Source organism: Macaca thibetana, chromosome 14 (genome assembly GCF_024542745.1).
Source record: "Macaca thibetana thibetana isolate TM-01 chromosome 14, ASM2454274v1, whole genome shotgun sequence".
NCBI classification, from domain to species: Eukaryota; Metazoa; Chordata; class Mammalia; order Primates; family Cercopithecidae; genus Macaca; species Macaca thibetana.
In genome coordinates, this window is record NC_065591.1 from 47,539,277 (window position 1) to 47,565,410 (window position 26,134).

At 41.2% G+C, this 26,134-nt stretch overlaps 1 protein-coding gene across 8 annotated transcripts in view; it reads left to right on the forward strand.

Annotated features, from left to right (window-relative positions):
• Positions 1-26,134, forward strand: part of SERGEF (secretion regulating guanine nucleotide exchange factor) — a 235,763-nt gene that overhangs the window by 73,803 nt on the left and 135,826 nt on the right. For 4 of the 8 annotated variants that reach the window (XR_007719076.1, XM_050755422.1, XM_050755423.1 and 1 more), the window contains one exon: positions 14,740-14,848. The exons of the other annotated variants lie outside the window; for them this stretch is intronic. Coding sequence is in view for 3 of the 4 variants with exons in the window: in XM_050755422.1 (XP_050611379.1) it covers positions 14,740-14,848 (109 nt within the window). In the remaining variant the exon portion in view is untranslated. The remainder of the gene's footprint in view (positions 1-14,739; positions 14,849-26,134) is intronic. 8 annotated transcript variants of the gene reach the window in all.

Genomic DNA, 26,134 nt, shown 5'->3' on the forward strand with positions numbered 1-26,134 from the left:
GATACTGTATGATTCCGGGATGGGTACAGAGTTTTAGTTTTGCAAGATGAAAAGAGTTCTGGAGATGGATGGTGGTGATAGTTGTAGAACCGTGTGAATATACTTCATACCACTGAACTGTACACTTAAAAATGGTTAAGATGGTAAATTTTATGTTATGTATATTTGCCACAATTTTTAAAATTGGAGGAAAAACTCATCAGCATATGTGAAGGACACTTGTATTTACAACTTATTTTAAAATACATTTAAAAAGATAGATTGGTGAATAGAGACAGGGATGGCTAGATACATGATTAAAGCAAATATAGCAAAATGTTAACTGTAGAATCTAGGTAGTAGGAATATGAGTGTTCATTGTATAATTATTTAAGTCTTTCTGTATGTTCAAACTTTTCTGTGTATTTAAAAATGTTTATAATAAATATTGGTGGAGAAACCAAATTGTGAGGAAAAAGAAAACTTATTTGTAGTGCTTTTGGCCACAATTCAGCAGAAGTACAGTGACTTGGAGCCTGCCTTGAGCAGTGGGTGGTCTGACCTTGGGAAGTGGTCTCAGCCTTTGCACTTTCTCCAGTTTAAGACTGAAGGAACACTAGAAAGGGGCCGTAAGACTGATCATCAAGCCGGTCATAGTGGCATGTCCCCGTAGTCTCAGCTACCTGGGAGGCTGAGGCAGGGGGATCTTTTGAGCCTGGGAGTTCAAGGCTGCAGTGAGCTATGATCATACCACTGCACTCTAGCATGGGCAACCGAATGAGAGAGAGAGAGAGAGACAAAAAAAAAAAAGACTGATCACCATTTTTCAAAGAAATGATTGTGTGTGGGTTTGGGCAGAGCATGGGAAACTGACATTGAGGGCTTCCTTACCTAGCATTCTACATGTACACTGTCTTGTTTATTTCTGCCAATAGTAATAATAAGTTATATACATGTTATTGTCTCTGTTTTACAGTTGGGTGGGTGGAGGGGTCACTGGAACTCAAAAGAGGCTAAGCATGCTGCATAGCCCAGCGGGGCCTGCCACCCACATAAGCTTGACTCACCATGAACCATCTTTTCCTCTGTCCCAGATGGCCTTGTTAGCATCCTGGGATATTGGTATCTTGCCCACGAGGAGAGGAATGTTTAGAGTCCAAGGTGGCTTGGGTTTTCTTTGACTGCTCTTTTTTGGTCTGAAACGTGCTATTGTAACTTCGCTATTGAACCTACATACTGGACTCAGTTCATTTGTTAGACCCCTTCCCATTCAGCTTTCTTCTTCTTTGTTAGACTGGAGGTGGAAAGGAGGAACCAGGCTGGAGAGTATACTGCCTGTTTTATTAGAAAGGTTTTTCTGGGGCTCTTTTCTCTGTAATAAACATGTTTAATTCCAAATAAAACAAGTAACTAATTGTTCCTTCTGATTTTCAAATATCACTGAAAATATTTGTGACATTCTTGGTTGCATGTCCTGGTGATGTGTGAGCATTAGACTGAGAAAGGGACTGACAACCCCATTACCAAAGAGGTTTTCTCAAGGGGAATGGCCAAGTCTAGAATAGAACAGCCATCTGCTGCCAGTTGGACAGGGTTCCACAGAGCTATGGATTTTACCCAAAGGCTGGCCTTCGCTTTGTGTTTGCACTTTTGGGATATCCCTTGTGTCATTGCTCCCTCCTGGCTCATTGGCTCTCCCTTTCCCCCAAGGGCTGCCCCATCCCTCAGGAGTCACACTGCCTGTGATGCCTAGGCATACCTGGTGATCCAGAGGAAGCCAGCAGCATACTGTATTCATGCAGTGAGGTGGCACCTCAGCTTCTCTGCATTGAAATGCCCAAATTAATTCACCGTTCTTAGCAGTCTTCCCAGCTGAGAAGACTCATGGCATTTCAGAGTGTTCCAGTGCAACAGGTGGGGATGAAGGGAGGTAGATTTTTCTGTCCACACTCAAATACTTTTGCCTGATTTACCTTGATATTTCATTATCTTGGAAGCCATTAGGCAGGGGAGGGAGCTGAAGACAGGTTAGTGAGTGAATAGAAGTCTGAATAATGAAGTCTACTTTCCTTTTTAAATTAGAAAGAAAATAACTTATATTTCCAGGATTGTCATCTAACTTGTTTACTGTTAATGCTTTTCTATTCTTATGTCTTTTCTCTACCCCAACCTTCCCTTCTCGTTTTCCTTGTTCTGCCACTCTTGTCTTCCTATTCCTGCTCCACCTTCTACTCGTTTAACATTTCTTTTCTAATAATATGAGAATGTGGAATGCTAGGAAAAATATAACACACCAGACCCCTTCACCCCTTCCCTCGGTGATAGAGTCACTATCTTAAATAGAGAGTCCACAATAAACATTCTTTCATTCAGAATTTATTACATTTATTATGCTCTATCCTATAATAGTTCTCTGATGAGAGGAAATCTGCAGCCAGGCTAAGGAGGACCAAGAAACCAAGGTAGAAATTGATGATTTTTTTCTAACACCCATTCGTCCATTGCTCCAGCCTCTTCTGATACCCATGAAGTATTTCTGCTTCTCTCCTCCGGTGAGGAGTATGGATGTTCACTTGTATCATAGATCTAGTTAGCATTACATGCTATTTCACTTGCTATATAAAACTTTGGGTCTAGAGTACCCAGTATACCCATATGTTTCTAGGATGTCCTGTCTTTTTCTGTTTGCTTGCTGTCAGTTACTCCTAACTACAAGTATGAACTACATATTTCCTCAGGTCTCGGTCACTGACAACTTAATAACTAAAGTGTCCTGCAGTCTTGGGCAAAGAGAACCATAGGAGGTAGCAGAGTCTGGGGTCCTTCCTAATATCAGGGATCTGGGGTCCTTCCTAATATCAGGGGTCTAGGGTCCCTGAGGAGCTAGGGATTCTGCAGTGTAACACATGGAATTGGAAGCCAGGACACTTGGGTTCTAAACCTAGCTTGCTAATAATTTGCTGTGTGGCTTTCAACAAGTCACTTTGCCTCTCACTTTTCCTGTCTGAAGCTTAGGTGCTTGTAGGGATATAGGTATAAGTTGAGATGCTTATATTATATTGTGACCAAGTCAAATCCCTACTATATTATCTTTTAAAACACTTAGTGGGCCAAATCAATGGTGGGTCAAGCATAAAATGTCTGATGGTTGTATTTGACAGTCTTACTTCTCCTTTCCTTTTCCATGGCATATATGGGACCATAGCTGCAAAGTGAAGCCTTTGGACCACTTTAGGTCCTCAGAGAAGTTACCATGAGCACAGTGTCCTAGAACCAGTAGCAGAGGTCCTAGCAATATGTTTGCTGGACAGAGGGGCTTTTACCACTTGTGGTGTTAGAAGCTGGTAATGGCATAGTGGCCAAGCTGGTAATGGCATAGTGACCATTGACTGCTAGGGTTGTTCTCCTGGAGGATCTCTATTTCTTGGCCACTGACTACTTGCTTTATCCTCAATAGTATGTGCCACTGAGCATCAGGGTACTCGGCAGGAAGGATGGGCTAACATATTCTGTGGATAGAGAGATTTCACAGGGGGCTGTAGATCCCAGGTCTCTAAGGTCTAACCTAATCAGGGGCCATGTGGTCATATACTGCTAGCTTGAACTCTCTCCCCAGAGATTCCATTTTAGGATAGTTCTTACTGTTAGAAAGCTCATCCTTATATTGTTTTTTATATACCTCTGTGAGGTAGGTAGGACAGGAATTTTAAAAAGTAATACTAAATTTTGTGTTATAGAAAGAGTGCATGCTCATTGTAGAATTGTGGAACATCAAAATCATCTGTAATTTCACAACCTAGGGAAAACCACTTATACTATTGTGATACATTTTATTTTATTTATTATTATTATTATTATTATGATTATTATTATTATTGAGGTAGAGTCTTTCTCTGTTACCCAGGCTGGAGTTCAGTGGCACAATCTCGGCTCACTGCTACCTCTGCCTCCTGGGTTGAAGCAATTCTCATGCCTCAGCCTCCCAAGTAGCTGGGACTACAGGCACGCACCACCACACCTGGCTATTTTTTGTATTTCTTTTTTAGTAGAGATGGGATTTTATTGTGTTGGCCAGGCTAGTCTTGAACTCCTGGCTTCTAATGATCCACCCACCTTGGCTTCCCAAAGTGTTGGGATTATAGGTGTGAGCCACCATGCCCGGCCCATTGTAGTACATTTTAAATATTTTTTTCTACATGTATTTTTTTAAAAATATCAGATATTATAGGTAGTGTGTTTGCTTTATATTCATATTTCCACCTACAATTATATTAGGAACATTTACCTATATTACTTAAATATTCTTTAAAGTAACTAACATTTAAAAATAATATTTTATTATTTGAATATGCCATAATTTATGTGATTATTTTTGGAAATTTAGGTTGTTCCCAAGTTTTTGCTACCAAAAATTATGCTGTGATCAGCATCTTCATACTTAAATCTTTGGTCAAATCTCTAATTATTTTCTCAGCAAGGATTTCTAGGAATAGGATTCCTGGATGAAAAGATACAGATTTTTAAAAGGTTCTTGACACATATTTAGGATGGCAAGAATCATTAAAGTTCACATTCTCATCCTTGATCCCTACACTCATCACTGGTATAGTGGCAGATGCCTGAGTGTCTGAAGTACTTCATTTGAAGACTCCCTTTACCCACGAAATGGTATCTCATGTACTCTTGGCATCCTTAACCCTAATGAATGGAACCCGTAACTCTGTGAGTCTCTCTGTGAGGTGCTTGTTGGTTTCCTTGGCTGGAGCCACATTTGGACCAGAGTGTAGGCCCTAGAGAGCAGGAAGCTTCATATTACCTTGGACTGACTGAAGGGCCAGCCTTCTTTATTAGAACATGAAAAAAAAATGCTGTTCTGTCACTTGTCAGATGAGAATAATGAATGTGAAAACACGTTGAAAACCAGAGAATTCTATAAATGTAATGTGTTATTATTAGGGCTACTTTGGATTCAAATCGTAATGCTGATATGACTACTAAGATATTACATAATGCTTTCGGCACATTAGGGGGCTTTGATATTTAAATGATAATGTAGAACCTCAGAGAATATCTTACCCTGCCCTCTTATTTTATAGATAAGGAAACTCAGGCTCAGAGAACTTAATCATCTTATCCAGTATTACCCAGAAGAATAAACCTGGCAGCTAGGTCCTCACTTCTAATTCTTTTTGGCCACATTCTTGGTTTGTTGTGGAGCCAAGTGCAGCAATTACTATCATGCTTGTATGTGCTTCTAAGATGCTGTTTAACATTTTTACCAAATAGTTTTAACATTCTGCTTGTTATACTGATTTACTTTGGATGCTATTAGAAGAATAGATAGAGTCCTGGGAAATTTCAGGCAGATTTACCGTTAGATTATTTCCTTTTCTGAATTGGTGAGCCTGAATTAATCAATTATAGCACCAACACACATATCCGCATAAAGACTGAATGGCAGTGATCTTTGAGGAAATTCATCAGTTGTAACCTCTAATCCTGCTCCCTCCACTCTGCTGCCCCATCTCACCTCTTTGCTTTATCACTTGCCAATATACTGTATTCTTGTGTTTATTATTTATCTTCCTCTACTAAACTGTAAGTACCATGGGGGCAGGGTTTTCGTTGTTGTGGTTGTTTCTTGACTTCTCAGTTCCTCAGTCACTGCCTGGCATACAGTAGCATTTGATAAATATTTACTGAATGAGTGAATGAATGGTTCCTGAATTACGAATAAGGCTTTTGTGTTGGCTATAGAGACCTAGGATCCAATTCTCGTTCCTAATTGCCTGTATAAACTTGGATAAGTCTTTCTTCTCATTGTGCCTTCTTTTAGCATCTATAAAATAAAATCATTGGTTCTCTAAGGTTCTGTCCAGCTCTAAAATTACATGATTCTGTACATCCTTAGTTTTTAGTGTTTTTGTTTTGTTTTGTTTTTGTTTTGTCTCCCTCGTTTGCCCAGGCTGGAATACAGTGGTGCTATAACAGCTCACTGCAGCCTCAAACTCCCAAGCTCAAGCAGATCCTCCCATCTCAGCTTCTTGAGTATCTGGTGGCATATGCCTGGCTAGTTAAATTTTTTTTTTTTTGTAGAGACATGGTCCACTATGTCTGAGGTTAGTCTCAAACTACTGGCCTCAAGCAATCCTCCTGCCTTGGCCACCCAAGGTGCTGGAAACATTCTTTTATTTTTAAATGCTTAGCAGTATATACCATTTTTATTTTATTTTATTTTGGAATTGTATGCAGAGCCTCAAAATCTAAAACAGATAAAAATATAAAAATATAACTGTTCTGGTTGAATTGGGAATAGGGATGGGGGTGGGAGAAGGAAGCCTTATCACTTGGCTGCCTACTGGCAGGTTCCCTTTGTGGTGGCTCCTGAGGCACATCCAGGAGCACTAGGGCCCTATAGAACTTAGTTTTGAGAAAATCTTTGTCTAAATTAAGTGAGAAATAGGACCTGGGTCATGTCTTTGAGTGAAAATTCTGTTTATGCTTAGATATGGATTTGAAGGGAATGTTGAACAATGAAAAACAAGATGTGACATGGTATTAGGTGGTGGAATTGTAGATGAAGTTTTCTTTTTTTTTTTTTTTTGAGACGGAGTCTTGCTCTGTCACCCAGGCTGGAGTGCAGTGGCCGGATCTCAGCTCACTGCAAGCTCCGCCTCCCGGGTTTACGCCATTCTCCTGCCTCAGCCTCCCGAGTAGCTGGGACTACAGGCGCCCGCCACCGCGCCCGGCTAGTTTTTCGTATTTTTAGTAGAGACGGGGTTTCACCGTGTTAGCCAGGATGGTCTCGATCTCCTGACCTCGTGATCCACCCGCCTCGGCCTCCCAAAGTGCTGGGATTACAGGCTTGAGCCACCGCGCCCGGCCGAAGTTTTCTTTCTACAAATGATTTCATTTACTTATGCAAAAAAAATTCAGGATAAAATTTCTCATTATACAGTTTTATTAGAAATTCATTTGGTTGGGGTTAGTCAATACACGTTGCTCTTTCTTCCATAGATACAAATGTCCATATAGCCTGAAGCCTAGAGATCTGTTTTGGAATTGCCACATGATTAGGGGGTCTTTATAAAGTTTTTACATTAAGTTCTCACAGTCATTGTCCCATTTTATTTAAGTGGACTACTGTTGAAGTTAATAGTGGAAGTAATGTCTAAGCAGTGGTCTGACCTAGAGGAGAGTTGTTGGATATATGTATTCAACAGGACAATGAATTAAAGATAAATGACATAGGCAGTTTCTTTTTTCCTGAATGAATAACTAGATTGAACTCTGTTTGGGTTACCAGCTGGGAAGCAAGCTAATATTTGTCTAGCTCTGTGATCTGAATTGTTTGAGGGATGGTTTGGCTTGTCTGAATTTTAATATCCATTAATAATTGAGAGCGATTGCAAGCTCTTGTTTTGCTGAGTGCATATTTACATGTATTATATTACCTTTTATTAATATAGCAGTTAAAGAAACATTCAGAGTAAATTGTCCCTAGATCCATTTGACTGGTATCTCTTCCTGGATAATGGCAGTGATATGTATACCCAGACAATACCTTTCATTTAAGGATCTCAATATTAAAAAAAAAAATCTAGTGTTTTTTTATTATTCAATTTATTCTGAAAACCACTTGAGCCTTGTTAATTCCATGAACATTTTGACACTGAATGTTGCAGAGAAGTATGAGCCTAGAGGTACTAGCTTTAGTAGAAACTTTCTTGTGGCTGTCATCTTAGGAAAAGCAGAGCCACTTGTTCATGGCCATTATTGATTGACTCAACTGACTGGGCCTGTCTGTTGCTATGGTAACTGCAGCAACATTCGGAAATATTCAAACTCAAATTTTCCAAAGACACTTATTTCCAAATGATCCAAATGTAGGAATTCAACAACACTGAGAACTATTTTCCAGTTTTCCTTCTTGCCCACCTACATATTTGTAATACTTAAAACAGCATCTTTTTTGTGCCTAATTTAAAAATATTTTGCAAGTAGTTTGTTCTTCAATAGAGAGTTTATTTGTTTTGAACTTAAGGGAATATAGGTACCATCTCATAGTAACAACTTTTTGTTTTCTGATCTGCTTATCACAACAATTTGGTGAATTATGGCAGATATTATTGTTTAATTTTATATATGAGGAACCTGAAGCCCAGATAGATGGAGTGACTTTCCCAGGGACAGTAGCTAGTAGTGACTGAGCATGTTAGAAGCCAAGTCTCTTGATACTTGGTTTAGTGCTCTTTCCAATAGAAGTCCAACTCAATGCATATCATTTTTATTCCTCAGTTTGCCATTTGGATGTCACAAGATGACATTAATCAATCAATACAGATTAAAATAAGAGAAAATCAATGAGGACTAGTAGTGAATTGGAACAACATTATTAAATTTACAACCCTCCAAGCCAAGAGTTGTTTAAGCCTCCATTTAAAATGAAGGATGATAGAAATGAACTATCTTTAGATGGATTTATGATTACCATGTGTCTCTTTTCCTTTGTGACCTGTAGAACCTCAAATCATCTCTACGGGAAATTTGCTGTTATAGTACAGCTGACTTTTCATTTTTATTGTCTTCCTCAGTATTCAACATTTTGTGGTATACTGGAGGAAAATTGCATTTGGATGATAACATTAGACCTAACCTGACATTGAGTTTCATTCCAGGAAAATAGATATTTTAAAGTCAAATGTATTATTTTAAAACTTAGTTGGAGTTAAACATTAATGTATAATTCAGTATAGCCTTTATCATCATGAGCACTTTTTATTACATGGTTGTCCATGCATTTTAAAATATAATAATGCTCCTTAATTAGGGCCACTGAATTAGTATGCATAAAAACAATCTATTTCTCATTATACTCTCCCTGCTCCCAGCCATCCAGCTTGAAGTTGCTCTGCATCTCCATTTGTTCTGCATCTCTATTCCCACCCCAATGCAATGACAAACAAGGAAAGATAAATCAAAACAGTAGCTCTGGACAGCAACTAAGCTGCGCTGGGTCGATTTCACCACCTGGTGGCAGAGGCTAAGAAATGTTTCAATATTCCTTCACTACCTCTTTTCTCCTTCTGTGGCTCCTTTCTCCTCTTAGGGCTGGTCCTCCCATCTTTCTTTTTTTATTCAGAGCTCAACAAATTCAACTTTAAGCAACCTCTTTCTCATACGTGCACACATTTATTTTTCCATCCTTTCAAAAATTCTACCTTCATTTTAAAATGTATTGACCCCAGGAACATTTATTGCTCCTTTCCTTCTTACTTTCCATCCTCTTATTTATGAGTTTTTTTTTTAAAAAGTGACCTTAATTATGATTGCTAAGTCTGAGAGGTCTGCCAGTGAATGTGTGGGAACACGCTCTGAAGTGATGGGCTCTCAGTTGAAGAAAAGGCCTATATTTGGAAATGAAGTACCACACAGGAAAAGGCCTAGGGCCTTAGGCCTCAGAAGTTTTTGAACACGCGCAGACATTCCCTATTGCATTAGCACAGCATTTCTTTCTCCTCCTTCTCTGACAAGGCTGGTTTTTTTTTTTTTCTTTTCCCCAAAACACCAATATTTAAGATACATCGAAAAACCTATTCTTACCCAGTTTTATTGCTTTTCTCTTAGGTTTAATTGAAAGCTTAGCTTTCTATTTTTACTGCAAACATGCAGCAGTTTGGATGCTTTAAGGCAGTGACTCTCAAACCTAAGCATGCATCAGAATCACTTGGAGGACTTGTTAAAACATGGATTGCTGGGCGTCACTCCCAGAGTTTCTGATTCAGTAGGTCTGGGAAGGAGCCTGAGAATTTGGTTTCTAACAAGTTCCCAGGTAGTGTTGATACTTAAGGTCTGGGACTATGCTTTGAGAACCACAGCCCCAGTATTAAGTGGTCTTTTATAATGTAGATATTGGGTGATGTTTTGCAGTCCATTCTTTGGCCTAAGTGCTCACAGAAGTCACCGTGTGGCATATGGACTGGGTTCCAGTCTGCCACTTTTTCTTTCACAGTTGGGACCACGTGACCTTTAGGCTGAGACTTTGTTTAAGGACAGTAATTGTGTCTTATTACTGTGTTTCTCCAGCCCTAAGAAGAATGGCTAGGACATGTTAAATGGCATTTAGTGAATGTTGGGTATGTGTTTGGGTGGAGGTGGTTAGCATTGCAAGGCAGCAGGCCCAGGACATTGAGTATTATTTACAGTGTTTCTGTAAGAAAAAGGTTCTGGATTATGAATGGGCTACCTTACTGTGTGTGACATTATATGTTTGTGAAGTAGGCATTATATTTTTGCCCCCATGTTCTTTCTGATAGTAGTCTGATTTTTATTGCAGGTCAGCAATTCATTATAGATATTGCTGTTATTACAATGGAAACAAAGGAGAAAATTGTTTTCTGGGTAAATTTCATTTGGCAGTTGTATTGATTAGTCTTTCTAATACTCTACCTAATCTTATTTAAAATAAGAGATAATACCTGAAATACAGAAGCAAGTGACAAATAAATGGTAGCTGTTTCAGGGAGTGCCTGTGATGATATTATCTAGTAAATTGCAAATGCAGAAGGAACAGGTGCAGTGCTGAATTGGGAGACTAAATAGGCTCAGGAAATACCATATTAGCTCTTCCTTATGACCATTTTTTCTGCAGTGTAATTGAGAGCGGTGTGGCAGACGTCAGCTCAGTGGTGTGCGTGATTGAAGAGTTCTCCTTTTGCCTGCTGATTACAGCTGACTGACATGCATCTAGCATCTCAGATCTTTCGCACTGTAAGGGCCCTTAGACACTATCCTAGTCTAATCCCCTTGATTTATGGATGGTGAAATGAGAACTAAATAAGGGAAACTCTTGTCCCAAATCACACATCCAGTAGATGGCAGAGTTTGGACTTGAACCCCGTCATCTGATTCTAGGTGTAGTCCTCTTGTGCTGTGCTGCCTTTAGCCTCACTGGTCTAACTAAGCTTACTTGTAGACTTTTGATTCCATTGAGTTACCTATAGACAGCATAGATGGGAAGGGAGTTTTGTATGCTTTTTTCTAAATGCTTCAAAAGCCAAAAGGAATGGGCTTAGTCTCTGCCATCTTCTTCCCATGGCTGCAGCCATTGGATCTTCCATCTGCAGGTTCAGTCCTGGGCCTAGTATTGTACCTTGGTCAGACAAATTGAAGGAGCTCAAGTTCAAAGCTTGGGAGTCAGTAAGATGTCATCTGGGATGCTATCTTTGACCTTCCCTTATTTCTGTGCCTGAATCCTGTCTTGATGAGTTCTGGTAGAATTGGGGCCCTGCCTTGGTGTTGTCAACTCTTTAAGAATCTTAACTATAGGCAAAGTTGGGAAGTGGGTAGGAGGATAATATTTGTTGAGCGTCTATTTTGTGCCAGTTACTTTACCCACATCATGTTATTTAATCTTCACTACATCTCTATGAAGTTTTGTCTCTATTTCACAGATGAGGAACTAAGGCTCAGAGAGATTATGGGACTTGCTTAAGGTGACCTAGCTAATGAGTGGTAGAGCTGGGGTTCAGATTTGAGCTCCAAATCCTGCACTTATTCTGGTATACCTCTCAGAGCCTGTAGCTTGCCTATAAATCCCAGCTTGTTCATTTGTTCGGTGAATGTGTATCGAATCCTACTATATTCTAGCCTCTGTGCTCGTAACTGGAGAGGCAGTCCCTGCTCACGTGGAGCTTACCATCTATCTGAGACTATAAAGTAATGATGGATGTGTAGAATGTTAAAAAGGAAATGCTGTAGGAATATACAACAGAGAAGCCTAATCTAGTCCAGGGTGGGATGGGGGAATAAATCAGGCAAGGCCTCTTGGAAGAGGAAACATTTACACAGAGAACTGTGTTGAAGCATGAAACAACCTTGAAAAAGACCTGAAGGAGGGCTAGAGTGGCAGGAACATAGTAAGCAGTAGTAGGCTGATGTCCTGCTGCCTGCCTACCTAGCACAGCGCCTGGCATATAATGGGTACCCAATGAATGTTTGCTGAACAAATGCATGAATGGCTAAAACAATGAATGAATGGCAATGCCGAAAGCTCATTTTGCTTCTTATATAAACACATAATAAGTTACCTTGGGATGATTCATAGTTCCAAATGACTTTTTCCTCCAGCACCTCTTGTCTTTCTGTTGTTTTGGGTTTCCTTGCTATATTTTGAATGTCCACACACGTGTCCTGCCTTTCCTTCACAGCCGTGGGGTGTCTTCCTGTCTCAAAGAGAGCAAAAGCTGAGCTGCCCTAATATCCTCTTAGTGGCTGCCTTGAGCATGAAGTTTGAAATAGCGTCAGTGATTTGATTTTTTCCTCTGGGGATCTGGCAATTGAAAATAAATGTAGAAAGAGCCCCAAAGGAGTTTTTTCTTGGGGGCATGAGAGATGAGAGCACCAGTTATTGGTGCACTTTGACAATGCAGAGTTATGTAAGTGGATGAAAAATAAAGGCTATTCCACCAAAGTCAGCTTGCCTTACTTAAGTGATTTTGTATTCACAAAAGTGGGTGGCCCAGAGTGTTCTGTAATTCTGCTATTTGCAAAATTCCTAGTTTATGACATAAAGTAATAGAATTCTATCGATTGAGTTTCAACAAATGTTAATGTAGACGATGATTATGTGTTAGGTACTTTCACATTGCATTTAATAACTAAAATACAAATAGCATCTAATTTCTAGAGAAAAAAATTTCTTGCCTGAAAATTCTGGTAAGGGTAGCATAAAACATTACAAAACCTGGAATAGGTTAGAATAGCCTATTTGTTAGTATACCTTGGTCCAGAAAAAAATGCCAAGCTAGTTTGAATCCCATTTTTTTTTCAGGTTTATATCTCCCAGACCCCTTGGGGTCTTCTGTTCTGGCTTTTGGACTGAGGAGTAAGCTTAGTTCACGAGTTTGAAGGGTAGTCTTGACTGATACTGATAAAACCAAGCGAATGATCTTTGGTCCTTGTTTGTTTATTGTTTTTTTTCATTGGTTTGTTTGTTCATTCATTCACTCATAAGACATTTGTTGAATGACTTCTATGTGCAGGCCACTATAGCTAGAGAGACAAGTTTTACAGTCCTGTCCTCACAAAGCTTGCAGTCTGTGGGGGAGACAGATAAGAAGTCAGAAACTGGCTTCTCCCTGGATTTGGAAGCAGGAGTCTTCACCACTAAGTTTATTCAGTCTGTGCTGGTTCCACTCTGCTTCTCCCTTTCTTCCCTTTCTCCTCCATGGACTGACTCTGTGGGTCTGTGACCGCAGAGTTTGTAGCCCTCTCTGACCTTTGCCCTACTGTCTAGGCCCACACAATGTTCCTTTCAATGTGGTCTTGTCTGTGAGATTCCAACTGAGACTGAAGTTCTGTAGGTGAGGACCAGTCAGGAGACAGGTGAGGCTGGGAGAAATGCTGTGGTTTCAGAGGTGACCTCCTTGCTGATTTTAGAGCTCTCTGTTCATGCGTGCTGGCAGCATGCCAGTACAGAAGGAGCTTTGGATTCACTAATACTTGGTTCATGGTTAGACTTCCGTGCATAATTAGTATTTTTAAAGTCATTTTATCTAAAGACTTCAAATTTAGAGACTCAAAGTACTTGAGAGACATTTTATGGATTGCAGCTGAGTTTAAAAGGATCTTGCAGCATTTTCTCCTCAGCCCTTACTACTAGCCAGCTGCTTCTAATCACATTCAGTAAAGTCCTGTGACAGACTCTTTCTTCTTCCAGCTTCTTGCAGATGTCATGCCCCAGGTCGGCCTGGATCTTCCTGAGAAGCTGCACAACAGTGTTTCTCAAATTTCAATGTGTGTGCAATCACTTGGGGTTCTTGTTAAAATGTAGATTCTAGTTCTGTAGGTCTGAGTCAGTAGAGCTACTCTCTGTTTCTAACAGGTTCCCAGATGATGTCAATTCTGTGGTCTGAGTAGCAAGGAAATCGCTAAATGTCAGGCATAGAAGGGGCTTTAGAAATGGGTCATCACATCTGAGACTGTGACTTTACAAAGGAAGACATAGAAATCTAGAGAAGCAGAGTGACTTTCCTGAGGTCACACAGCAGATTAGTGGAAGAGACCAGGACCAACACTCAGGTCATCATTTTCCTTCTGTGTTGTATATGTGCTTTTCCTCTGCTGATCTAGCAATGTAAAGAAGCAGAAATAAGGTTTCCTACTTGCATTTTCATGTTTAGAGCAGCCTCACAGAACCAAAATCTGATGTGCTGGTAGTCTAGACTTGCCTGAAGCCCTTCTTTCTTAGGTTTTAGTCAGGCATTTACCTCAGGATCTTAAACAGAGCCTCTCTATGACACCAGGCTTTGTGTTCAGTAGTGCTTGTTGAACAGAACTTGAGTCCCTTCCATACTGGACAAGGGGAAGTGGGTGGTGCCAAAAATTGCCAGATGGCCCCAAATGAGTGTCTAGTGTAGGTTAACCCTCAGAATCCAGGAGCAAAAGGTGTGTCGGGGACACTGAAGCAGTCATCAGACTTCAGAATTTGCTTAGCACTTTGGCTTTTAGGATGTGCTAAGTAGCAAAGAGGACATACTGGGAATAGAGTAGGTACGTTTGACCCAGAGACCCTGTCAGGGGCCTGGAGTTGGAACAACAAAGCAGCCAGAGAACATGATGGCAGGCGATGGTTGGTTTATCCGTCAAGGAGGTCCTTTGAGTTGGGGAGGGGCATAGGAGCAGACAGTCTGCAGTAATCTAGACCAGTGGGTAACATTTCATTCTATAAATATTTGTTGTGTACCCATTACATGCCAGATACTGAACTGCACAGTGGGGGATGTGGAGATGAATTCCTAGAGCTCTGGTCTCAGGAGGCCCTCCAGGTGGATTCTGCATCAAGACAGTCTTTTGGAGTAATAGCAAGGTAAGACTCTGGTCTTGGTGAAATGGTTTATTAGGTGAGGATTCAGATAGAAGAAGCAATCAATTCAGGGTCACACTTGCTGAACCTCTGGCACAAAGGAGGGCATGGTTTCTAGAACAAGGCAGATACCCAGTGATGAAACCAAGGAACAAGGTCAGGGCAGGAATGGCAGCACACTGAGCCTGCTTCTGAGCTGCTAACCTCTGAAACTTGAAATCTTTCCTGGTAGAAGACAGGGGTGGGCTGGAGTAGGTCACCTGGTGTGGACGTAGAGCCAGGCACTCTGATACTGGAAAGACTTAGCCATGCAGATTTTCCATCTGTTCACCTGTCTCTACCTACCTCTGGCCCTGCTTATGAGAACTGTCTTGTTCTGTGTTTGTGGAGAGTAAGATTCTGGAAGCTTCTTAGGATCAGGCCCTCTAGGGTAGCAGAGGTGGCAGAGGCTCTTGTCCCCATCATCATTTATACTAATATGTTCCAGGGCCTCTTAGGGCTGAGATGTCATTAGATGTCTCCTGATGGAGGCAAGTGACTAATGCCCCAACTGGGGAGAAAACTGGATGAATGAGAGGTTGGCTTGAGACCATAGACCTGTCTGCATTGGAAATTGACATCTAATGACTGAGCTGGAAGGGGTGCAATATTGGTAATAACATTAACAGTTGAAGGGAAACAATGTCTAATACCTAGTAGGCCCTCAGTGAATATTTATTGACTGAGTAGGTGTTAGCAAAGTGCTTTATAGTTTTCAAAATATTTTCTTTCCCCCAGACTCTGTGAGACAGGCAGAGCATTATACTCATTTGACAATAAGGCAGCTGAGGCTCAAGATGTTACATATTTTGCCCAAGATCACACAGCTGGTAAATGGTACAGCTGACACTGGAACTCAGGTCTTTTGAGTCTTACTCTAATGTTCTGTCTTTGAAGACACTTCCAAAAATGCAGACAGATACTACCAGGGATCTTGCTATTGTACATTTAATTTTTGGTACCTATTAAACAGATATGGTTTTTTAATGCAAAACATTTTTGTATAAAGGAAATGTGCCTCCCTGTGTGCATTTCTACCAAATTGAACCCTTGGGTCTCTTTATTTTTAATAAGGAGGAAACACTAGGGTCTGGAACAGCTGAACCAAGCACCACTGCTGCCTACTCATTAGCTCTTTCTGTCTAATTAGATTGAAAGCAAGGGAGGAAACTATTTTGTGTTTAGCAGAAGTGGTCATGTATGGTCTTAAACACTCTCTGGCCCTTTTCCTCCCTTCTTTTCTTCTTCTCTTCCCTCCTTTGCCCTCCAGAAGGTGTCTAGAATGCAGTCCCTTTCACCTTGCAGTAGTGTATTTCTTCTGCCGTGAGTGGTGTGTTTGTGATGTGACAGACAGATGGACTTCTGGGACCTTAGAGACTTGGTGGGTTACTGTATATTTTACTTTTTTTTTTTTTTTTTTTTTTTGAGATGGAGTTTCACTCTGTCGCCCAGGCTGGAGTGCAGTAGCGCAATCTTGGTTCACTGCAACCTCCGCCTCACGGGTTCATGCCATTCTCCTGCCTCAGCCTCCCAAGTAGCTGGGACTACAGGCACCTGCCATCACGCCCGGCTAATTTTTTTTTTTTTTTTTTTTTTTTTTTGTATTTTTAGTAGAGACGGGGTTTCACCGTGTTATCCAGGATGGTCTCGATCTCCTGACCTTGTGATTCGCCCGCCTCGGCCTCCCAAAGTGCTGGGTTACAGGCGTGAGCCACCGTGCCTGGCCAGGTTACTGTATCTTTTTCATGGTGCCCAGTGGCCTAGTCATGTAGAGCAAAGAGGCTATTGTTTTTTCTTTAAGAACAAATTAAATACAAAGCATTTCTCTGAAGTACAAGGAGGACCTTGGGTTTCTGTAAATGGCTTAAAAAAAAGAAGAAAAAAATAGTACACCTGAAAGGTTTTGTCACTGGAACTCCAGCCCCAAGTTTGCATGTGAATAAAAAATTGCTGGCCGGGATCTCAGGCCTATTTGTAGATGGTTTCATCTAACCATCAGTGGTGACTGTGACTTCTGGGCCTGTTCATGTGGTCAAAGTTTTCAGCTGGAATTTTCCATATTCGTGCTTCTCTGTTGCACAAATTGTAAGACAGCAAACGTGGAGGGAAGGTGATTTGTTATAACTCATAGACCTACACTTTATATGAAAAAGTCTTGGGGAATGCCAAGGGCCAGTTGCAGTTTTTCTGAGACTCAGTTTCTACCTAGCTTCTTGACCTGGCCAGCTTCATTTTCCCCCTCTCTCCACCCCATCTCCATTCTTTTCTGCTCAACCCAGATCATCCCCTAATCCCCACTGTTCTATGTTTGTCCCCAGTCTTGCCCCTTTTTTGTACCCTCCACACTGCCACCACAGTGCCTCTATGTTTCACTCTCTTACTCAAAACCCTGCAGTGGATTTTCAGTATCTTCCAGGAGAAATCCATTCTCTGTGGCAGAGCTTGCAGGGAATTTTTGGCTCTGAGTTATCTCTTCACCCTGTGTGTCACCACCGTTCCTTTGCACAGACTCTTCTTATAGCCAGACTTGCAGTTCCTGAACATACTAGGTTCTCTTTCCTGCCTCTCTGCCTTCACACGTGGCCTTCCTTTGGCCTGATTTTAGATCTTTAGATTTTAGTTCAAGTGTTACCTCCTCTGTGAAGTTTTCCATATATGCCAAGGCAAAATTTGGTGCTTTCCTTTCTGCTCTCAGAGTAATTCAAATATATTCCTACTATATTATTTATTGCATAATTCCAGAACTATTTGTTTGAATGTTTTTCCCTCTCTCTTACCTCAAATTCATTCACTAGCTAACCCTTTTTGAGTATTGACTCTCAGTTGGGGATTGGGATAAGTAAGGGCTTTATATAAGTTCACTCATTTCTTCCTCCTTGGGTGTAGAGATTATTATCATCTTCACTCTACAGACTAGGAAATTGAGGCTTAGAGAGTTTAAATGACTTGACAAAGCCAGTAATTGGTAGGCCTGGGAATTGTACCAGGCACTATGCTAGATGCTGTAGATAGAAAGTTCAATATGACATAGTCTCTTCCATCGAGGAGCTTGTGATGTAGTAGGTGAGACAGGTAAATCATAGTGTCAGTCCAGGATGCTGAGTGCAATGATGAGGGTGTTCACGGTGCTATGGCAGCAGAGGGCTGGAGCTGTGTGTACACCCACTTCTGCATCCCTAGCACTTAGCACTGTGTTAAATTGTTTTCCCCTGTGACCAGGACTTAGAATCTCAGTCACCTTTTGCTTCACTCTCTGTATTCTCATTAGTCCATCTGCAACACCTTCCTTCCCAGTAAGTCTGGAATCTGTTCTGCCTCCACCCTGGTCCAGGCCCCATTCACATAATCTGCGGCAAGTGTGTGAGGAATGTGCATGAGAGTGTGAAGGTTTCTGGAGTACCAGGAGTCTCTGGAGATTGCCTGTACTCAGCTCATTTGTCATTGCCTAGGTTTCCTGGAGCATTTCCATCCTAGGAAATTTTTTCTTGGCCTCAAGACAGAACTTCTAAGAACATGTCCCAGGATTGGGCCCTCTGGCACCAAGTCCCTCTCACCCTACCACTTCTGGCCAGCCTCTGCTGTGTACTGGATGCCGAGCTGCTTACAGAGCTGAGAGCACTGAGGTGTGGCCCCTGCTCTCCAGGGACTAAGGATCCAGTAGGCTAAACTGGATGAGGGCAGAAGCCTGGCTAGATGTGGAGGGTGATCACTGGGCCTATGGCAGGGCTGGACCAATAGAGGGGAATCAGCTGATGACAAGAGAAGAAGGTTGCGGGGAGAGGGGAAACGGACAGACCTCATAGATGGGTCAGCTAGAGAGGAGTGCAAGTTGATGTATATCTAGGTAGGGTGGAACTGTCAGAGGTCAGAGGAGGGAGAGATGTGAAAGGACTGGCCCTGTGGTCATTACCCAGATTTCTTTCTGTGAGGGTAACCTCCAGGTGGAAGTTAGTTTCAAACCAGCAGAGACTAGGATGGCAGTTTTAATCTGAAATCAAGAGGTGAACCCAGTATCCAGATAGGAAGCCATTCTAATTTTTCCAGGACACAAAAGGAGTAAAGGGAATAGAGAACAAAATGTAAATAGCTCCCTTATGTGCATTGTGCCAGGTGCATGGTATGTTATTTAATTTCCACAGAAACCCCATGAATCTACATTTGTGAATGGGGAAACTGAGACTGCAAGTCATACAGTGAGTACACAAGAGAACAAGCAGTATTTGAAGCCAGGTATGAATCCAGAGCTTCTCCTCAGTGTTCTGCTTGTTCTCAGGGGACTGAAAAATACCCCCAGTGGAGACAATTGAGTACCTGAGTACCACATGGTAAGCCAAAAACTGACCAGTATGAAACTGCCACCCAAGGAGCAAAAAGTTGTTAATGAAATATTTTCAGCATAGGCTGTGTTATAATACTTAGAAAAAAAAAATCCAATGTTTTCTGCAAAGGGTCAGGTTCTTTTTACTTTCTCTTCCTTGTTCTGAGCATGATCATCTTTTCCAAGAGCTATGGGTAACCTCGTGACCCTAAGATCTCTGAAAGACCCTGGTCTGTTGGTGCCTTGATGAATAATCCTAAGACAATATAGGCTGGCGTGCTACAGCTCTCTCTGTGAGTGTGTGTGATCTGTCTCACTGCCAGAGCTCATTTGGGCTCGTTTAATAATTGAAGGCCAGTGTTAAGCATTTCGCAGTTTGTCCTTCGTGGACAGGAGTGGTTTTCTGTGTGTAAAGTGATATGCTCTGTTCTCCAAGGACACTCTGTTTCCTGAAGTGCAGCTGACTCAGCATGTTCAGACGTTGCCATTGGGTAACATAGATTTCATCAAGTTTTCTTTTAAAGAGAAATCTCTCCCATCTCATCTTTGAGACAAGTCCATGAGGCTTGGTGGTGGCTGGGGCTTGAGATCACCTTACTGGGAATTTGCCCTAGGGAAAGTGGGCTACTAGGCAAGCTCAGCCACTTCCCATTGTGCTGAGGAGTCAGTGCATTTAGTCACTTTAACAAAAAAAGAGGGGCCATTGCAGGTCTTATTACCATCTGTTCCCCCATATCGGTCATTATAGGCTGGTTCGAATTACAATATCCCTAAATCATGTGTTCTTCCTTGCTTCCAGGCCTTTGCATGTGTTGTTCTCTCTGTCTCTTGGGCTCTGTCTCTTTTTCACCTTCCCCCATGCTTTACTAACCTCATCTTTCCCTGTCCAGTTCATTTCAGGTCTTGCTGTCCCTGGGGTAAGGACTCTTTGTCTGCACGCTCATGGCCCTTTTTGTCTACGTTTCTTTTTAGCCCTCATCCCTTTTGTGGGAGTCATCTGCTTACTTGCCTTTCCCCAGCGGACTGAGAGCTCTTTGGGAATGAGGGAATTGTGGAATGTATGAACAAATGAACAAATTGAGGTAGTTTGTAAATTCTGCTGCTGAGAAAATAATTTTTAAGGAAGAAAATCAGCATTTACTGAGCATCTATTATGTCTTAGGCACTGGACTAGATATTTTACATGTGCAATCTCATTTCATTTTCACAATGGCCTTGGATTGTGAATATTAGAGGTTATACAAAGAAGCCAATCTTCCTTCACTCTTTCATTATCATCCTTCTGTTTTTGGACTGACTCATCATAAATGACCTGCTTTATAATTTAATAATGAGTACTTTTAAAACTTAAAAAATTGCTTTCTTTTAATTTTGCAGTTTCACAGTTTAGCATTTAGTACAATAATGTATCAGATGACTGTCAAAATGCAGAACCAACTCTTTTGCTGGAAATAATTACACTTTGCCAAACCCGTTTATTTTGAGCAGCTCCAGTGTGATAATGTACTGAACTGTAAATGTGAGTCTTGTGATGTATGGATTATGTGGGGGGATCAGAGTGGCAATTAAACCAAGTGCAGATCCACTGGATGGGTGGTAAAAAGGGAAATGAACATGTCCCTTTGTTAAATACGTTCCCCTGAAGATAAGTTTGTAATTTGACAATCTAGGCAGCTGGAAAAATTAGAAGCTCTTTCACTGGAGAAGCTGGCCTGATTCTTCAAACTTGCACTTGGAAAATGAAACTATTGGTTCTCTTGGTGATCCTCTAGTCAGACTGCTTGTTTCTCAGACTGCAGGTAGTTCAGGATCTCTATGTGTACGTAGACCTGCTCCCTTCCAGGCCAAGTCTACTGTCTTGTGGGAATGGTTGCTCTAATCTCACATCATTCGCCTCCCATATAGGCCACTGTAGCCTTAAACTTGGTCTGTCTAAAGGGAGACTTTGCCTGGTAAAGTGACAGTTGGAGTTGGATAGATCTGTGTTTGAATTCAGATTCCTATCTCTGATTGACGACTGTGTTATTTAGGGAAATTTGCATTCCTCCTCTCAGCCTCAGTTTTCTCATCTATAAAATGGAGATAATTCATTGAATTTATTGAGCACAGTTATGTGCCAGTCACTTCCAAGGCATTTGGGGAATAGACAGAAATCCTTGTCTTTATGGAGTTTACATTTTAGTGAGGCGAGACAGACATTAAACCTAGACATAATAAATAAGAAAATCAAATACCATGTTAGAAGATAATAAATATAATCAAAAGAAGAAAAAAGAGTGAGAGCAGGGTAAGGGATTTTAGGAATGCTGGGGGAAGTGTGAGTTGCAGTTTTGTTTGTTTTTGAGACAGAGTCTCACTCTATTGCTCAGGCTGGAGTACAATGGTGCGATCTCGGCTCACTGCAACCTCCACCTCATGGGTTCTAATTCTTCTGCCTCAGCCTCCCGAGTAGCTGGGACTACAGGCGTGTGCCACCACGCCAAGCTAATTTTTTATATTTTTAGTAGAGACAGGGTTTCACTGTGTTAGCCAGGATGCTCTCAATTTCCTGACCTTGTGATCCACTCGCCTTGGCCTCCCAAAGTGTTGGGATTACAGGCATGAGCCACCACGCCCGGCCACAGTTTTTTTTTTTTTTTTTTTTTTTTTTTTTTAGATGGAGTTTTGCTCTTGTTGCCCAGGCTGGAGTGCAATGGCACGATCTTGGCTCACTGCAACCTCCGCTCCCCGGGTTCAAGTAATTCTCCTGCCTCAGCCTCCTGCGTTGCGGTTTTTAATAGGCCTCATTGAAATAATGACATGGGGTTGGTGAGGGACTTAGCCATGCAGATATCTGGGGAAGCATGTCCCAGTGCAAAGGCCCTAAAGTGGGAGCAGGCGTGGCATATGCAAGAAATAGCAAGGAAGCTGGCATGACTCAAGTGGAGTGAGTATGGGGGAGAATGAGAGAGGATGAGGTCAGAGAGATAATACCCTCAGGGTTGTAAGGATTTAATAAGTGATATCTATAATGCACCTTGCTCTTCCATTTCACTACCCATTTTTGAAATGGCACTGTCACCCAGACTCCAAACTTCAGTGAGACTTTAATGTCTTCCTTTTCTGCTCACATTGTCAATCACTTGCTGTGTTCTGTAACCATCTCTCTCTCCCGTCCCTTTTTCCTCATTCCCATTACCCTTAACCTAGTTGTTGCCAAATTCTTGCCTGTCTAATCACAGTGGCCTCCTAGCCATGAGATCTGCAGCTTCCGGTCTCTCCATCTCCATCCCTCCCCTTACCCTTTCCTTTTCAGGCCATGATGCAGTATTGAGCCTTCTCCTGCTTATAACCTCTCAGCTGCTCATTAACGTACTCATTTATTCATTCCTTTGTTGATACATTCAGCATCTTTTGAGAATTTACTAATGCTCAAAGTCATTTGAATTCAGTCTAATGGAGGAAGCAGACTTGAAATAATTATAATACCAATTCAGAAATGTTTGTTTTTACCCTAGTTTGTTGCAAAAAGGATTTGGGGTTCACTGATTTGTTATGTAATATGATGAGTAATATGCAGCAGCTCTCTATATATGTACAAAGTTCTGCTCTCTCAACCTAGCATTTAGAGTCTTTCCTACCGAGGCACAGTCCTGCATTTCTAGTTTCATCTCCCAAAGTCAAGTGAACGTTTTGCTTCACCTAAGGGGATAACTCGCAGTTCTGTAACACGACTTCTCTTTCACACATTTATACCTTTGATCACACTCTTCCCTTTGCCAGGAGTGCTTTTTGCCTAATCCACATTCTGTGTATTTTTCCAGACTAGCTTTAGATGGCATCTCCTTGGAAAGTCTTCCCTGATGTCCAGGTCCTAATTGATTACTTCCTTCTCTGAACTTCCGTAGTAATTTTTTGTCAGTTACCACTTCCTGCTTTGGATTTTAGGTAGGGAGGGAGGAAGGGAGGGAGAAAGAGAGAGAGAGAGAGAATGTGTGTGTGTCTGTTCCTGCTTTATTTCCCTTACTGATTATGAATTCCTTAAGTCATGGATCATTTTCACCTACAGCACCTAGCACAGCACCTTTTCCATAGGAGGCAGTAAATCTTTGAATGAGGGAATCAATGAATGTTTCCCAGGCCATAACATCTGGGGAGGGATTTGCCTTGGAGGTGCTTTTTCTTATGTTGATATAAATGAAGTGCTAACAAGTTCCTGGAGCCCAGATGTATTGACCCTGCAGGGAGCTGCTACCTTCTGGTGCTGTAATTCAGAATGCATTTTCTTGTAGAAGCCATGATGTAAATATTCTACAAGTAGTTCTCTCACTAGTTCCAAACATCTGACTTAGAAAAACACTTTTGGAGTCTTGCTCATTCATAAGTTGGGGACTGCCTCTGTTTTGAAGTGCTCCGCTTGTACCAGCAGGCAGGTGGTATCTGCTTAGCTATACCCGCAGGCACCATGGAGTGGAGAAAGGAACACAGACTTTGGGTCATACAGTGATGATCAGCTGTACCACTTCATAACTTGTGACCTTCAGCAAGTTACTTTACTGATTTGAGACTCAATTTTCTAATCTGTAGAACAGGAATAAAAATACCTACCACAGGCCTAATGAGAATGAACAAGGTATTCTGTGTAAAGGACAGTGCCTAGTAAGTACTTATAAACCCCATTTAATAATCAAAACAACAGTAAATTTAGTTTCTTTTACATCTCTGAAGTTCCTGTGGACTAGGATAGTGCTTCTCAGATGATATAGTGCATATGAATCACCTGGGGATTTCATTAAATGCAGAATCTGATTTAGTCAGTCTGGGTTGGGACCTGAGGTTCTGCATTTCTAACATTCCTGTGCTGCTGATATAGGGACCATACTTTGAATTGCAAGATATTTGGGTGGTGGTTCTCAAACTATAGTCTGTTTCTGAATCACCTGGAAAGCTTGCTGAAATGAATTTCTGGGCTCCACTTCTGATGATATACTCATTCAGTAGGTCTGGAGTGGGGCTTGAGAATTTGCATTTCTTTTTTATTCATTTATTTATTTATATTTCCATAGGTTTTTGGGGAACAGGTAATATTTGGTTACATGGGTAAGTTCTTTAGTGGTGATTGTGAGATTTTTGAGACCCATTACCCAAGTAGTATACATTGAACCCAATTTGCAGTCTTTTATTCCTCACCCACTTCCCACCCTTTCCCCCTAAGTCCTTGAAGTCTATTGTGTCATTCTTATGCCTTTGCATCCTCTTAGTTTACCACCCACTTATGAGTGAGAACATACAATGTTTGGTTTTCCATTCCTGAGTTACTTCACTTACAATAATAGTCTCCAGTCCCATTCAGGTTGCTGCAAATGTCATTAATTCATTCCTTTTCATGGCTGAGTAGTATTTTATCATATATATGTACCACAGTTTCTTTATCCACTAGTTGATTGATGGTCATTTGGTTGGTTCCACATTTTTGCAATTGCAAATTGTACTGCTATAAACATGCATGTGCAAGTATCTTTTTTGTATAATGACTTTTCTCTGGGTAGATACCCAGTAGTGGGAATGCTGGATCAAATGGTAGTTCTACTTTTAATTCTTTAAGGAATCTCCGCACTGTTTCCTATATTGGTTGTACTAATTTACATTCCCACCAGCAGTGTAGAAGTGTTCCCTGTTCACCGTATCCATGTTCTAATAATATTCCCAGATGATGCTGATGCTACTGGTTTAGGGACCACACTTTGAGAACCGTTGTGCTAGGAGGGTAACAGGGATGAAGTTAATAAGAAAAAAGAGGTAAATGATAGTAATTGTTCCACTCCGGGATATTTGTACTGTCTGCCTTTTAACTTGTACATGTCCATAGTGTAATTATTATCTGACCAGGCTTGAAATGTCTTATTAATAATTAAATAGCAACAAAAAACAACACTTACTGAATACTTATGTGCCAGCTATTATGCTGACACCTTTATATAGTTTCACTTAATTCTGATAATAATCCTGTGAAATGGATACTATAGTTTTCTAGCTTGGTGTTTCCTATGCTAACCAATTCATAAGAATCACGTGGTGTGCTTGCTAAAAATACAGATTTCCAGGTCTCTACTTTGATTCTAATCTGGTGGGGCTCAATGCCTCCAGGTAATTTATAAGCTCAGATAAAGCTAGAAATCTCTGCTGCAGTTAATCAGCTACTCTGCTTCTTTTTCATCTATGCCCAACACAAAATGCCAATTTTTAAGAAATAGTAATAATAATATATTTGGCACTGAAAGTTGCACTCAGCCAAAATTTCCTTTGATGATTCAGAAAACCCTTTAGGATCTCTAAATGCCTTAGAGTCCTGATTTTGAACATTCCTGGACTGTAGAGGTACAGAATGGCCAGGTGATAGAGCGATGTATTTACTACAAAGCCAGGGAAGCCCATGCCAACTGTGTAACTTTTGGCTCTCTTGAGCATTTTGTTTGGAATGTTATTCTAGGAAATTGGTCTTCATTGCATCCAGATGGATGCTGTGATTCCACCGAATTTTAAGAAAAATGGGAAATAAAAGGTTTTACTTGCTTGTCTTCAGGCCACAGTTTATTTGCCCACAGCAAGGCCAGTGTGGCCAACCACTAGTTTGCAGCACAACCCATCACTGTGTCAACAGTCCCTGCACCTGCTGCTGTCCCTCACCTGGCCAGATTCTTTAGCTCCTCCCTGGTTTTCCAGCTGCTGGCTTCTTAGCCTAGCCTTTCCCATGTAGCCTGGCATTGCCTTACCATATCTCATTGGAACTGTGGCTAAGGATGGAAAAGGGGAAAGGTACATAGTTTTATTTGTAGTTGGAAATTCACCAATCCCCTGCCTGCTCTAGGAGATCCTGTCTGCATGCCTTGCTGTGGGTGGTGGAGTTGGGCAGTGAGGTGTCATGAGGGTGAGATTGTTTGTTAAATGTACCA